The sequence below is a fragment of the Herpailurus yagouaroundi genome, unplaced genomic scaffold, assembly GCF_014898765.1.
Source record: "Herpailurus yagouaroundi ecotype Mexico unplaced genomic scaffold, PumYag 201, whole genome shotgun sequence".
NCBI classification, from domain to species: Eukaryota; Metazoa; Chordata; class Mammalia; order Carnivora; family Felidae; genus Herpailurus; species Herpailurus yagouaroundi.
In genome coordinates this window covers 2,754,480-2,770,434 of record NW_024412432.1, presented here as the reverse complement: position 1 = coordinate 2,770,434, position 15,955 = coordinate 2,754,480, and the positions used below count along the sequence as shown (strand labels likewise).

General features: G+C 39.7%; 1 protein-coding gene and 1 non-coding gene across 7 annotated transcripts in view; both read left to right on the top strand.

The window, feature by feature from the left end:
• The window catches only part of AOPEP (aminopeptidase O (putative)), a 245,583-nt gene that overhangs the window by 48,345 nt on the left and 181,283 nt on the right, over positions 1–15,955 (top strand). For all 6 annotated transcript variants that reach the window (XM_040450243.1, XM_040450241.1, XM_040450246.1 and 3 more), the window contains exon 3: positions 1,916–2,082. In XM_040450243.1, coding sequence (XP_040306177.1) covers positions 1,916–2,082 — 167 coding nt within the window. The remainder of the gene's footprint in view (positions 1–1,915; positions 2,083–15,955) is intronic.
• Positions 596–702, top strand: LOC121014248 (U6 spliceosomal RNA). Its single transcript, XR_005783132.1, has one exon. It is a non-coding gene; the product is annotated as a U6 spliceosomal RNA (small nuclear RNA).

The following is a 15,955-nucleotide window of genomic DNA, read 5'->3' as shown; positions in this document are numbered from 1 at the left end:
CTCATTTCCCAGGCTGCCTTGTCTTCTGCCTCCTACTAGGTTTGGCCCACGGTTTGGGGCACTGGTGGAAAATTTGAGAGCAGGAGTTGGTGAGAAACAAGGTATTTCTTCCTCCCTCCCTGCTTTCTTTGGCATCTCCAGTAGTGGCTGAGTCTCCCCTGGTCCCAGCACCCGTTGGACAGTCCCCACTGTGCCTCTGGCTTCTGCCACATGACCCCTTGAGCTGCAACCCAGTAATTCCCAGTAACACCAGCTCCCTCAGCCTGAGGACTCACTGCTGTTTACCCCTTCAGCTAATCCCCAGGTTGCCTCATTTTCCTCTGGCTTCTCAGCTCTTCTATTATTGGTATAGCCAGTTGCCTATGTTAAATTACTTATGTTTGGTAAGATCTAGACTGGTGTGTCCTTTCCTTACTGGGCCCTGAATGATGGAGTAGGACCATCATTCTGTGTGTTCCCTCACATTATAGGAACACAATAAATGTTGAGTCATAATCATGTTAATGAAAAAGGAAAACCAGTTTACCCAAGAGAGTTAGTGCTCTGCTCTATTCCTTTACTCTATAAATCAAGCTGATTAAAACTACATCATGTTGTGCTCACTTCGGCAGCACATATACTAAAATTGGAACGACACAGAGAAGATTAGCGTGGCCCCTGCGCAAGGATGACACGCAAATTCGTGAAGCATTCCATATTTTTGGGTAAGGGGCATCAAGGAATCTACCCCTGAAATCATTGTTTCACTATATGCTAACTAATTTGGATGCAAATTTTAAAAAGTAAAAACAAAACAAAACAAAACAAAAAAAACCCCTACATCATGTTTGTCATAATTCCTGAAAAGCAAAAAAGTGGAGACATTTTCTTAAGACATTTTCCTGACGGTCAGTTGTGTGCCTTCAACTCTGGTGTCAAAGGAATGGATTTCTTTGATCTCCTGGATCTTTTCCATCTCTGTCCTCTGATTTAATCATGGAAAGGATCGTTCTTGGTATGGGTGGGTTTGTAATTTTTAATTGTTGCAGAACGAGCCCTAACGTCATACTATTTGGTTTCCTCCACTCGCTTTGGTAATGACTCTACTTGGCCTTCCCATCACAAGCTTGGTTGTTGTGACCTACAGTCCTGTTTATATGCCAACCCCTGTTCTTGGCCTCCACACAAGGATTCCCACAAGGGTTCCATTTGAGATGGTGGTTTCCAACATTGGGGATATCTGCCCGCCAGCAACTGGATTTGAGACCACCAGCTTGTTTTTCCAAACATTAATATCTCAGTGATCTCTAAACATATTTTCTTTTCCAGAATGTTTTCCAAAAGGTTTGTAAGAATGTCTCTAAACCTTTTTGTTTTCTTCTGAAGGTATTAAGGGCCTAAGGGGAGGGGCATGGGTAATATAAATTTTAAATTGGCAGAATAGTGGGGCACCTGGGTGGCCCATTCGGTTAAGCGTCCCACTTGGTTTCAGCTCAGGTCATGATCTCACAGTTTGTGAGTTCGAGCCCCACGTAGGGCTCCCTGCTTGGGATTCTCTCTCTCTCTCACTCTCTCTGGCCCTTCTCTGTTTGTACTCTCTCTCTCTCAAAAATAGATATATAGATAAACTTAAAATAAATTGACAGAATGGTATTTAAAGCTATATCCAAAAATATATTCTTCCCTTAAAAAAAAACCAACAACAACAATTCTCTTTACATATTTAAGTAATTCATTTGGGAGAAGTTACTACCCAGCTATTCACATAGCCAGCCCTTGGCAGTTTTAGTTCAAAATGCTTTGAAACCAGTCAACTACAAAGCCTCAAATGTTTTCTCTTTAAAAGCTCAACTTAACCTTCACTATGGCGGTGGTGAGAAAAGTGACAACTCATTTAAAGATTCTCCCCTTTTGTTTCTTTGTCTTTCTTCTGCAGGCCATGTGTTTATACTATGGGATCTCCCATAAACAACAGGGCCCTTTTTCCCTGCCAGGAGCCACCCGTTGCCATGTCAACATGGCAAGCTACAGTTCGAGCAGCTGCATCTTTTGTTGTTTTAATGAGTGGGGAAAATTCTGCCAAGCCAACACAGCTTCGGGAAGGTACCGTACATGTGTTCTGTGCTTCTTTCTGTATTGCGCACATGCTGGACCCAGGGATCCAGTACGCGATGTTTTTCTCAACTTTAAAGAGCTCCTTGATTAGTTGGGTTGGAATGAACCTACTAAAAACATTTTGCCAGAGAAAACAGCAGGGGTTGGGGAGGGGCACTTGAGAGTCTGGACAAAGCATGCGGGGCTCTTCATGCCAGAGTTATCAATTCCTAGATTATTTTAGCAGTTGCTTTCACCTGGTGGTTTGTGGGCCATAAGCGGGTGGTCTCAGCTGAAGACTTTTGGGCAGGCAAATGTGTCACAGAAACACTGTTACAGTTGGGTTGTCTGGAGTTCAGTCGTGGAGCCTGTACCAGGTTTTTCATTGCACTGAGCCATCGAACTCCTGTTGGCTGACCCACCGGAGATGCCCTGCTAAGGCATCTGTTCTACACACTGTTTGCTGATTCGGTTCTGAACCAAAGGTGTGTAAGAAAGATGGAAGGCAAGTGCTAACGCATCAACGTTTTGTCTGCGAGTCACGTGCCTATTGCACTAGCTAACATTTTCAGTTAGGATCCAGAGTGTGTTGACGCCAGGTAAAACTTTTGTAATTATATTACATATTTTTTCTTCATTTAAAATATGGTGTCTCCTCCTATGTACTTATTATAGAAACTTTAACACTTATAGAAAAGCAGAAGTAATACAAAATAACTTTAGAGAAAGTGGTTGCTAACATTTTGCTGCATTTCCCCCCAGTGTTTGAAATCAGTATGTATAATACGTGTTATCATTTCAAAATTGTCGTCGTAGCACATAAGAGTTTTGTATTCCACTCTTTTCACTTGTACTGTATCTTGAATTTTTTTAGGCCACTAAGTATTTTTCAAAAATATGATTTTAATGTCTGCATAATAATTTTGTTGTATATATATCAGATTTTATTTAATGTTTCCACATTATCAGGCATTTTTATTATTTCCAGGGTGTTTTTCCTATTACGAATAAAGTTGCATTAAATTCCTGAGGAGATAGTGTGTATAAAATGAGATAGTGTGTATTGAGTCAAAAGTTTTGAACGTGTTTAAGGTTGTTGATACATATCTCAAGTTATTTTCCAGAAAGGTTGCACCAATTTCCATACCTGTCTAGCTCTGAGGTTAACCTGGAGCTTCACCTGTCTGACAGGCAAGAGAAAGTCTCTCTTTAATTGGATCGCTTCGATTATCAGTGAGGTTGCACCTGTCCTTGTAGGTTTCTTAATCATTTTCATTAACTATTCACTTCCTTTGCCCATTTTTATTCTAATAAATAAGCCTTAGTGAAGCTTTTCGAAAGTTTGTTTCACCTTTTAATTTGATTGGGACTTTAAAAAATAAAGATACTAGAGCCTTCAAGTTGGTAAACGTGAAGATGCAGGGAGAGGCATGGATGTTTCATGCATCTTCCCACGTCTCTTCTCATATGTGTCTCTTCCATCTAGCTGTTCCTGAGTTGTCTACTCTTCATCAAACGTAGCAGAGGGTTTCTTTGGCTCTTTGTTTCCTTATGGGGCTCCCTCATCACATAAAACTTATATTAAACAAATCTGTAAGCTCATCTCCTATATAAAAGAATAAAATAAAATAAAATTATTAATCACTTATGATATTTGTGGAAAGTATTTTTCCCAGTTTATAATATGCCTTTTAATTTCATATAATGTTTTTGACCTAGAGGAGATTTTAATTTTTATGTAGTCAAATCTGTCAAGTTTCTCTTAGAAAGTCTTTTGTTGCTCTGAGATTCATCTGCTTTGTTCTAATATTTTTACTTAAATTTTAGTTTAATTTTTGTAATTTAATCTGTTGGCAGTTTATTCTGGTCAGCTGTATGAAATGAGAACTAAACTTTTTTTTTCCCGAATAGGAAACCAGTTGCTCCAAGATCATTTATTAGATTTTGCTGACTTGTAGTATCTCCTTTTTTAAAACAAAAAAATTATCTTTATTTTTGAGAGGGAGAGAGAGAGAGAGAGAGAGAGAGAGAGAGAAACTGAGAGGGAGAGTGGGGGAGGAGCAGAGAGACAGACAGACAGACAGACAGACATAGAATCTGAAGCAGGCTCCAAGCTCTGAACTGTCAGCACAAAGCCCCACGTGGGGCTCAAACTCAGGACCCATGAGATCATGACCTGAGCCAAAGTTGGATGCTCAACGGACTGAGCCACTCAGGCTCACCCCTCTCCTTTTTTTAAATTAAGTTTTTTATTTTAACTCCAGTATAGTTAACATACAGTGTTACATTGGTTTCAGGTGTAAAATCTAGCGATTCAATAATTCTGTGCAGTACTCAGTGCTCATCATGACAAGTGTTATCTTTTGATTTGTGAGATGTCCTGTGTCAGAAACTAGTTTTATGCATGTACTGGAGGGTTCAGTGACTGTTTACTTGATTCCCAAGGTCAAAGCCAAACAAAACAAGCAATATATTTAAAAATTTTATTTTTGAGGCAACTGGGTGGTTCAGTCGGTTGAGCATCTGACTTTGGCTCAGGTCACAATCTCACAGTTTGTGAGTTCAAGCCCCGCGTTGGGCTCTGTACAGAGAGCACAGAGCCCACTTCTGATCCTCTGTCCCCCTCTTTCTCTGCCCCCTCCCAGCTCACGTTCTCTCTCTCTCAAAAATAATAATAAAAATAATTATAATTTTAATTTTAAAAAATAGTAAGTAAATTTTTACTTTTAAAAATTGGTCACATTTACGTGGCTCATTTGGAAATGAACAAAGGACCGGGGTGCCTGGGTGGCTCCTTTGGTTAAGTGTCCTACTTCGGCTCAGGTTAGGATCTCACAGTTTGTGAGTTTGAGCCCCACATCAGGCTCTGTGCTGACAGTTCAGAGCCTGGAGCCTGCTTCAGATTCCAGGTCTCCTCCTCTCTCTGCCCCTCCCCCACTCACACTCTGTTGCTCTCTCTCTCTCTCTCTCAAAAATAAATGTTAAAAAAATTAGAAAATTTTTTAAACAAATGAACAAAGGACAAGAAAATTGCAGTAAAGTTACCTTTTTTGCTCCTAATTTCCACCTACCCAGTAATTGTCCCCCAAGGCAATCAAGGTGACCAATTTTCTTTGTGGATGGTATAGTTTCTCCTTTTTTGTTGCACAAATCATAACATGCTATACACCTTTTTGTATTATGCTTCCTCCTCTAGAATAAATGTGTCTTATAGCTAATCTTACATCTGAACATAATAAAGAACTTCCTCATTATTTTTATGACTACAGAGTATTCTGTAAATGGATGTTTCACAATTTAGTTAACTGATAGCTCTTGACTTCACTCTTTATCAAATAATAAATTTAATGAGCATTTACTTCTCTCCTCTTCCCTCACCACATTCCCCAGTTTTAATTAATACAGTTTGTGGTTTGGGACTGATATTATCTTTATATTTTGTTTTTGTATTATACCTCGTTCATTTAAGCCTTGTTCATGAGGTGTGACAAATATATATCTCTGTGTAATTAATCAGCCCCCCTATGAAGATGTAGACTCTTTCTGTTCCCCTGGAAATTCCCCATGCCTTTGCCATCTCTCCTTAAGTCATTTCTCCCCAGCCACACACCAGTCTCCCACTGCTCTGATTTCCATATCTCTGCCTCTCCTGTGGATTCACATAAATGGACTTATTCTTTCATGTTGGGCTGCTTTTGCTCTGCATGTTTGTGAGTTGCATCCATATTGTTGTTGGTGTCAATAGTTTCCTTTTTTATTATTTTTTTTATTAAATTTTTTTTTAATCTTTATTTTTGAGAGAGAGACAGAGCGCAAGCAGGGGAGGAGCAGAGAGAGAGGGAGACACAGAATCCAAAGCAGGCTCCAGGCCCTGAGCTGTCAGCACAGAGCCTGACACGGGGCTTGAACTCACGAACCGTGAGATCATGACCTGAGCTGAAGTCTGACGCTCAACTGACTGAGCCACCCAGGCGCCCCAATAGTTTACTCTTTTAAGGAAATTGGTCGGGGGGGGGGGGCCTTGGCTGGCTCAGTCGGTGGAGCATATCTCTAATCTCAAGGTTGTGAGTTTGAGCCCCATGTCGGGGGTAGACTTTGCTTGGAACATTTTTGTTTTTTTAAATAAGATAATTGCTGAGTAGTCACCCATTATATGAACGAACTGCAGGGGTTTTTGTTTGTTTTTTGTTTTATCTGCCCACCTGGTGAGGGACATTTGAATTGATTTTGACCATCACAGAGCATATGCTGTGGACATTCAATTATAAGTCTTTTTGCAGATATAGATATCTGCAAAAAATATATCTACTCAGATATATTTCTGAGTAATCGTGGAGTGGAATTGTGGGATCATATATGTATATTTTAACTCTGTAAGTATCTGCCAGACTAGTTCCAAAGTGATGGAGTCATTTTCTGTTCCACCAGCAGAACACGTGGTGTTGTCAGTCCTTTTAATTTTAGCCCTCCAGCTGGTGGTAAAAAACTTCTCCTTGTGGCTTTAATTCACATTTCTCTGACGGCTAATGATGGTGAGCAACTTTTCATGTGCTTTTTGTACATTCCTATATCTTCCTTTAAAAAAACATCTCTTCAACTCACTCATTTATTAAATGTGGGTTTTTGGTTGTTTTTATTATTAGATTGTAACAATACTTTATATACTCTAGATATAAGCCTTCTGTCCGATATATGTATTGCAAATACACTCTTCCAGTCTGTATGGCTTGCCTTTTCATTTTTTACTAGTAGTCTATAATATAACACTGATTTTCCTTAGAGACGTTTTGTTCTGTAGTAATTCCATTACAGATTAAGTTGTTTCTGTAACAGTTTCTTGCAATCCTTCCTCATCTTTTTTATCTCATTACTTTGTTGTCTTTTGATCTCACTATGTTACACTGTCTCAGCCTGTTGCCTTCACGTGGTTTTTTACTATTTTTTTAATAGAAGTTATATCTTGTATCATAATTGGAATGCCAGTTTGCTGAACTTGTTTGGGGTCTAGTAAATTGACTTCCAAGGCTTGTTCTTCCTCTGAGTCCTTAGAACAATGTTTTCTTTGACCTTTATTTTGAGGTTTTTTGTTTTTTGTTTTTTAATAGTGTTCATGGCTTTCCTCTCTGCTATGTACCAACAGACAGGATAAAGTCTATGGATTTCCCTGCATTCCATTCACTGTCTACTTATATTCTGCCTAAAACCCTCTCTCTGTTAATCACAGGAGAGGTTACAAAGCACACCGCTCCTTTATCCAGGCTCTGGTGCCTTCTTGCAAGTTGTCTGATGAACTTCTGCTGGGCTCACACAGGATCTTTTTCTACCCTCCCTATGTGGTTCCGTGACATGCTGAATTGATTGAGTATATGAAATGCCACAGCCTCAAGCAGGCACTGATACCTGAACTCCTCCAGCCTCTGTGGCTGCCTGTTGTGGTTTACTTGTGATAACTACACTTCCTCAGATGCTGTGTGGCTCTCCCTCCTCCCACTTCACCAAGGCTACATACTTCCTCATTCATAATTTGGCTCTGCAGTTCAGATATAAAGGCTGTGTTTGGCAGTGTTTCTCAAACTTGAGTACTCTTTGTCTTTTTAGAGGGGAAAAAAAAAATCCCCTGATTCACTGGAGTTGACTTAAATTACTTGTTTTAGAATGATATTTTAGAAAGTATAAATGGAAGACTGGGTATAAACTTTTACATAATATATGTTATATTACATTATGGATATATTATTGATGATATATATTATTATGATATATGTGATATGGTCAGTATATTTATTATATATTTTGATAATATTTGTTATATATGTTATTATTATGTAATAACTCTTACACATCTATAAAGCCAAAATCAAATATAAACTAAACATAGACCAAAGTATTAAATCAATAAAATTCAAATTAGCAACTTAATTTAATGTAAAGATTATTATTTCGCTGAAATGAAATTGCCCCTCACTATAACTGTAGTGTGGACAGCTCCATGAAGGTTCTGTTGAGATTATTGTGCGTCTTCTACCCTGAGCCACACAAGGATCTTGTCCTCCACCGCTTTTCTTCCACGTGTTGTAAAGTTTTTGTTTACACAGCATACTGTTATGTCATCTAGTCCTTATTCACCAAAAACATCATCCTTATGTTCTTTTCTCGTTATCTTTCAACAATTAAAGCAGTTTTGCATGTCCCTGTGCAATCATATACACTAGTGCAGATGTAAACTGTGAAATTGTTTACCAGTACTCAGTTATATCTGGATGATCCAGCCTGCTTGCCAAATCTGGCCTGCTACCTATTTTTGTAAATAAAGTTTTACTGAAACATGGCCATCGCCTATGGCTGCTTTCGTGCTACAATGGCAGAGCTGAACTGTTGTGATAAAGATTGTATGGCCTGCAAAGCCTAAAACGTTTATTAACTAGCTTATTACAGAAAAAAAGCCTTCTGACCCCTTTCGTATCTGTCTATAATTGTCTATTTGAAGATTATCAAAATTAGAACAAGAATTGATTTTAAAATTTTCATGGAAATTTTTCATGCCTGCAGGAATATATCTGAGAATCTTTTTTTCAGAATTAACCAATTCAGGGCAGAGTGGTAATAAAGGAGATGCCTACTGGGATTTGCTTATGTTCATACCACTTACACTTACGTGATATCATGGAGTAGACTTTACCAATTCAAACTGAGAAAGGATTGAGTGAGACAAGGAAAAATACTCATATTAATACCTAATACTGCAGTTCCCCTACAGACCACAGCTGAGGTTTTCCAAAGGACAACCGGAAAAGAGTACTAGCAAAGCTCTTTGCTAGTTCCAAAATGGCTATCTTGAGGATGGAATAATGCCTCCAAATTTCTGTGCACTCCCTAGGGAAAAAGGGTATGTGGCTACAAGATGATACTACTTCCTTTCTAAGTTATGTTTTCTAGATTGTGGAGTGGTCTCCTAGGTCCTCCACTCTGTTATGCACAATGCCCTTTAAAACGACGAGCTCCCCTCAAAAACATGAGCAGAAAACTGGGCCCCCAAGTCACAGTTGCCATCACAGTGACACATCAGCGTGATTAGCACATTTGGCAGGCACCTGGGAGCAGCTAATGTAATGAGGCAGATGACAGCAACAGAAATGACAGCAGCCTTTGGGCAGGGGACAGACATCAGAAGATGGACCTCTGAGCCCTTGCTACAGGAGGGAAATCATTCCTCTTTGCTCTTTACAAAAAGAAGGCTAATGGTTTAGATTGCAGCATGATGAGCATCATAAGAATTTTATTAGCTCAGAAGTCACTAGCCTTTTTTCAAGAAGGCTACATCAAAGCTATCGATTTAGATTGGCTGGTTTGGCCCCTTTATTATTTAACTTCCCCAGCATAATTTCATTTGGGCAGATAGAAATGTTAGCTTGTATGTTACGGTTGGCCTCTGTTGCCTGCCAAAATGTAGCTCAACTATTATGCACAGAGACCCATTGCCCCCCAAAAGTGCTTTGTATGTAATAGGTGCTCAATACTTGCTTAAAAAAATGTGTTCTGTATAATCAGATAGAAGTTCATGGAAGGAGCATTTAAAAGCACTACTGAATAGTAACAAAAAAGATTTCGGGGTCATTTCTGTACTTATGCTTCTGTTTAGAGTTTATGCCTTTTTTCCTAGGCTCAATAGATAATAAAAGAAAAAAGAACTGGCACAACATTCTTGTTTTTCCCTGTTCTGCAATTCTTTTGTTTAGTTTAGTTTTATTTTATTTTTGTAGAGTCTAACTTAGTTTTATTTTTGTAGAGTCTAATTTAGTGTATTCCTACTAACTAGATAAATAAAACATTCCACTTATTTTTCACTGGAAAGCCTGATGTAAATGAATAAAACTAACCTAAGCTGCTTACACAAGTAGGAGAAGAAGCATATGAACAAGAGAAAGGTGTTAAAAACTCTATGTGCCCTCGCATAGTATCTGATTTCATTTTTCTGTGCAAAAGTAAGAAACTGTAGACATTACTTCATCCTGGGCAAAATGCTACTCTGGCCTGCCCAATAGACTAAGTCTCTGACATTCTCTCTCTTGACTTTGTGTGGGGAAATTCCAGGAAAAAGCCAGGATTTCAGGGTCCAGACCCTCCTGTGTGCAATTGAAAGCCAACTTTCTTTCCTCTTGATGGCTCAAAATGAGCAATACTACTTAGACTGCTCCCACAGTATGCAACCAGGAATTACGTATAAGGAAATGACAAAGTAAAAGACGTTTAGGAATGGTTATGATTAAGAGTTTTCACCACAAAGAGAGAATGCAACGTAGAGAAAGCTCCTTGTTTCTAGAACTGAGGAAACTGTATTCTGAGGCTAGCACACATACATATGTTTCAAGGGATAGGAGTACAGAGTGAATGCATTCACCTTTTTCTCTTTAGAAAGCTCCTGGTGATCGAGACAGTGTTGTGCTCTGTTACATCCCTCACTTTAAGGCCTCACATCATGTCTCAGCACTTTCTAAATCTTTGTCCATTCATTCTTTTCATTTGTGACTTGCTTCTGACTGGCTCTTGCTTGCCCTCCTAGTGCTGTACTTACCATATTTGGCATACGGGAAGTCATCATGATGTCTTTTGGGTAAGATGATTACAACAGGCATGGACCGATTCTTTTTGCTATGGATTTTTGTCTTAGGCTTGACATTCATGAATTTTCTCATGTGAATAAAGTTCTCAAGTGTACCTGTGACCATCTGGAGCAGTATGATTTGGTGCCTGGTTTGCTGACCCATTTTGCACTTAAGTTTAAGGGGAACTGGGTGATCTGTGTCACAGGTCAGACTGGTGGGTGAGATGTGGAATAACAAGCCTGGTGAAATGCGATGTATTCCTTTAGGTATTCATTAACCGCGAGGGAAAACCTCAAAACCAATGGAGGTACTTGTGTTCTCAGTTCAGTAGGTGGCGCTCTTTTACCTGGTTCACAAGAATGATCTTGAAGGTCATTCTCTTCGGGGAGTCCTGTGCCGCAGGCAGTACCATGTTGCGGGGAAGGAAACCCGAAGCCCTGCTGGGTGGCATCAGTGCCTGAGAAGTGGTGGCATGACCTGGCACTTGGCCCTGGTTAGGCAGTGCCGGTGCATACCAGCCCAGGGCATTCTTACTGTCTCCTTTGTTCTGGTGCCAGTTCCCGCCCTTGAGCAACAGCAGAGAAGAACTAACGAAAGACAGTCACGCCATGGGTATTCAAGAGGGTGGCACTAGCTCATAAAACCAGACCGTGTAGACTCAGCAGCTCAAAAGTAATGAAAGAGAAAGGGCTGGGGTTTGCTGAAAGACCCAAGCACTGGACAGGCAAGCCAAGAGAGGAAGAGCAACCCAAACCGGGACCTTTCCCTCCTTTTTATGTATCTGTGATTATTAAAACAAACAAACAAACAAACAAACAAACACAACACGTATATAACCTGCACATTGTGTATGGTGTGACTGTCTCTATACACGCAAAAATACACATTTTCCTTTATACACATGTTCCTGTACACCTTGCTAAGCACCTTTAATTTGTAATACAAAGATACTGCAAAATCATAAAATAGCTTGATACATGGAATAATTTGGGCAGGAAATTCTGAAATTAAGAAGAGGGGCTGGAGAAAAAAAAAATCAGTCGTGAGGTAGGGAACAAGCAGGGGCTACAGAAGAATTGAGGAAAGAAACCTGATATGTTAAGTAAAAGCATGTATCAATCTGATGTTTCCAAATGCTTCATGTTATTTGTCTAACCTACAGTGGAGGGGTTTAAAAGATAAAGTGAGAGCTTTTAATAGGAAGAATTTAAGTGCCTGTTTTAATTTTCAGGGAAAACAATAACTCCTTAAATAACAAAAAAATTCTGTGAGATGTTTAACTTTGCAAAGATAAATTATCTGCCTTTGCCTCTAGAAGCAGGGTGGTTGTGGATGGGGTGGCTGTATTTTTACAGTGTGTTTTGTATTTCCAAGACTCCCCTAAGAATAGGATAATGACTTTCCATATATTTTGTATTTAATTTACTATTAGTGGGCATAATTGATGTGTCAAAATGACTACAGTATCTTAATTTTCTTCTGCTTTTCTTTTTATAAAAGTGATCTTCCCAAATAATGAGCAAGGTTTTTTACAGGCTTAGTGTAAAAAAGTTCTCTCTGCCTCCATGGGCTGATTCCATCAAATTCTTCCTTTTTCCTCTTTCCTCTTCCGATGGAGGAAGACTGAACCTTTAAAACTATTCGTAGGACGGTGTTTTAAAATGTGATAAATAAGAAAATAATTAAGGGAATTTTTTAACACTCCAGTTACAAGAATTTTTAAAACTAAATTTTGAACTGCCTCTTATGATTTAAAAAGTGACCTATTTCAAATCCTTATCATACCTACAAAAAATACAATCATCTTCAAAGAAAATTTCAATTCCGTTCTGGACACGAACAGGTCTATTTGGATCTTATAGCAGCTGCTATTGTGATCATAAGAACAATACTTGATATGATGTATCTGTCTTACCCGTGAGACCATCAGAGTATAAGAATTTTCCACCCTTAGTAAGTTCCAGTTTGAGGAGGTGGTGAAGGGGTGTTCAGGAGCTTTCTGAGGAGGCCCAGAAGGGAGGCAAGATGGGTGGCTGCTCAAGCCTGCTTGGTTAGGGAGTGCCACTTCCTCTGGGCCCCTTCCTACCTCCCCCCTCCCTGTTAGTCTTGCTAATGAATCCGGCCTGGCCGTGAAATCATCCAGTGGTGTGATGGGCTTCTGGCCTTTGCAGAGGAAAAACTCTGGGTTAATTCAAGTACAGCGTGTTCTCTTTGTTTTGCAGCTGGTGTAGCAAGGGAGTCTAGGGCAAGTGGATTGAATCAAAAAGGAAAATGAAGGCATTCACTGTCCGTTTCATCGAGGATGGCTCATTTAAAGTAAACACCATTTAAATAGTCTCCAAATGGCCCATTCTATATGAAGTCATACAGGATGCCCCCTTTGGGCTGTCATTCCCCTTTAAATGGATCGCTTTGTGTGCGCTGCGTTTTAATGCCATTCAACCTTAAACCCCCATATGTGGGCCTCATCAGGCCACAGGCTTTGGTGCACATGTGGCAGCCATACCTTCAACATTCTTTGCCTCTGTCTCCAGACAGTCAGCCCAAGCAACAGGGGGAGGTAGTTGTAAAGACAACAGCAGTTAACATTTCTTCAGCACTTATTATGTGCCAATTACTATGTCGAGTGATTTCTATATATATTATCTAATTCAATCCTCACATAATCCTCTGAGGCAGATACTATGATTATTCCCTTGTTATAGATGAGGAAGCTGATGCATAGAGAGATTAAGCAATGTGCCCAAACTGGTAAGTGTGGCTCAGGGAGTTGGACCCCAGCAGTCAGATTCCAGAGCTGGAACTCAATCAATGGACATATTCAGAAGAAATAAGCTCTCATCAATTCTCTTTGCAAGGTAGGCTTATCCCAAACAATAGATAATCCAGAAATTATTTCTCTTTGTCTTTGGAATGCATGCTCTGCTTTCTGGGGCAGTATTTCCACCTTGTTACTTGCATTTTTTGCCGTTGGGTTCGGTTCGAAGATGAGATCAGGTATTCCTTGAGCAGCTAGCTCCCTGTGGCAGTGGGCAGTCTTCATACAAGATTGGGCTCAGTGGAATACTCCATTAACAGACAACCCCAATGAGACTTTTCTACCAGACATGCCCTCATAGTAAGAAACTAGTAAAAACCTCCCCCAGAGAACTGAAAGCGTTCAGTTGTCACAGCGGTCGCTCCAACATTCACCCAGGGTTGGGCAAGAAGCCCAGGGCTGGACAGCTTTGGGGAGCCTCTGTGAAGGGTCCAACAAGGGTCTTTGGGAAACGCGTTTCTAGCCAGTTTTTATTTGGCCCAGCGCATTGATCCGCCCCTGTTTAACCGTCACTTGGTAGCCTAGAGAAACTTTTTTGCTGTTAAGGCTCGAAATATGAAACAGTTTATTCTAAATGACCTCCACTAAGTAAAGGAACTTTAAGAATCTTAAAAAATGAAAAATCCTGAGGATCATATAGAAGAAAATCATCTTGAACATTTAAGATATGGGTTTGAGTGATATTTTCAATACATCCTGCCCCTGCCCCCCAAATCCTTTCTTTCCATTGTTTAACTTCAGAGAAGACTACAAGGGAGCAGTGGCAGTTTGGATATATTTTTGCTGGGCTTGACTGAGGTTCTGCTATCACTTTTGCTATCTCACTCCCAAACTTTAGGTCGTTTAAGGTTTCTGCCCGAAAAAAAATAAAATAAAATAAAATAAAACAAACACATTGATCTCTCCCTCTTCCCTGCCACATCTCTTTCTGGCTTCCAGGGCCCTCCCCACATCACCTCTAGGATACAGACATTCCAGTAAAGGCCCTGGGACAGGATGTGATTGGGCCCTCTCTGTGACCTTGTATAGGCATCTAGCAGAAACCACTTATTCCATTAGCACTGTTCTCTCTGGAAAGCAGTTCTAGTTCTTGCTGTTTCCAGAAGCCTCCTCTTGCCCATGTGCCAGTTGTATGGTACAAGAACCAAAGAGACAGCAAACATCAGATCAAAACTTCAATGCAGAGTGTAGGGAGAAAGCCTGTTGTGCACACGGTTTCCTCTCTTTTCCCTCCCAGCTTTACTGAGATATAATTGACATATAACATTGCTTAGGGTGTACAACGTCATGATTTGATATCTGTATATACTGCAAAATGATTACCACAATAATGTTAGTTAACACATCCATCACCCCATGTAAGTACATTTTTTTTGTTTTAAGAACTTTTAAGATCCACTCTCTGATCAACTTTCACATATACAATACAGGATTGTTAACTGTAGTCACCTTGCTGTACATTACACCCTGTGAACTTATTTATCTTGTAACTGTAAGTTTGTTTCCTTTGACCACCTTCACCCATTTCTCTGCCACCTCCCCTGCCCCCCAACCCCTGGCAGCCACCAATTTACAATCTGTCTCTGTGAGTTTGACGATTTTTTTAGATTCCACAAATATGTGAGGTCATTCAGTATTTGTCTTTCTCTGTCTGATGTGTTTTACTTAGGATAATGCCTCCAAGGTCCACCCATGTTGTCAAAATGGCGGGATTTCCTTCTTTTTTTTATGGCAAGTAGTGTTCCGTTGTGTGCGTATACTTCACTTTCTTTATCCATTCATGTGTCGATGGACACTTAGGTTGTTTCCATACCTTGGCCTTTGTAAAGAACATTGCAATGAACATAGGAGTGTAGAAATCTCTTTGAGATAGTGATTTCATTTTCTTCAGGCACAAACCCAGAAGAGGAAGTGCTGGATTGTATGTTAGTTTTATTTTTAATTTTTTTGAGGAACCTCTATACTCTTTTCCACAGGGCTGCACCAATTTACACTCCCAGCAACAGTGCACAACAGGCCCCTTTCTCTGCTCCACATTCTCACCAAAACTTGTTGTTTCTTGACTTTTTGATAGTAGCCATTCTGGCAGGTGGGAGGTGATCTCTCACTGTTGTTTCGATTTGCTTTTCCCTGATGACTAGTGATGTTGAGCATGGTTTCATGTACCTGTTGGTGATTTGAATATCTTCTTTGGAAAAATGTCTATCCAGGTTCTTTACTCATTTTTAATCGTATTTTTTGCTGTTGAGTTGTAGGAGTTCCTTATATGTTTTGGATATTAATTCCTTATCAGATAGGTAGTTTGCAAATATTTTCTCCCATTCTGTAGGTTGCCCTTTGATTTTGTTGATGATTTTCGTGGGTTTTTTTTTTTTTTTCTGTGCAGAAGCTTTTTAGTTTGATGTAGTCCTGCTTGTCTAGTTTTGCTTTTGTTGCTTGTGCTTTTCATGTCATATCCAAA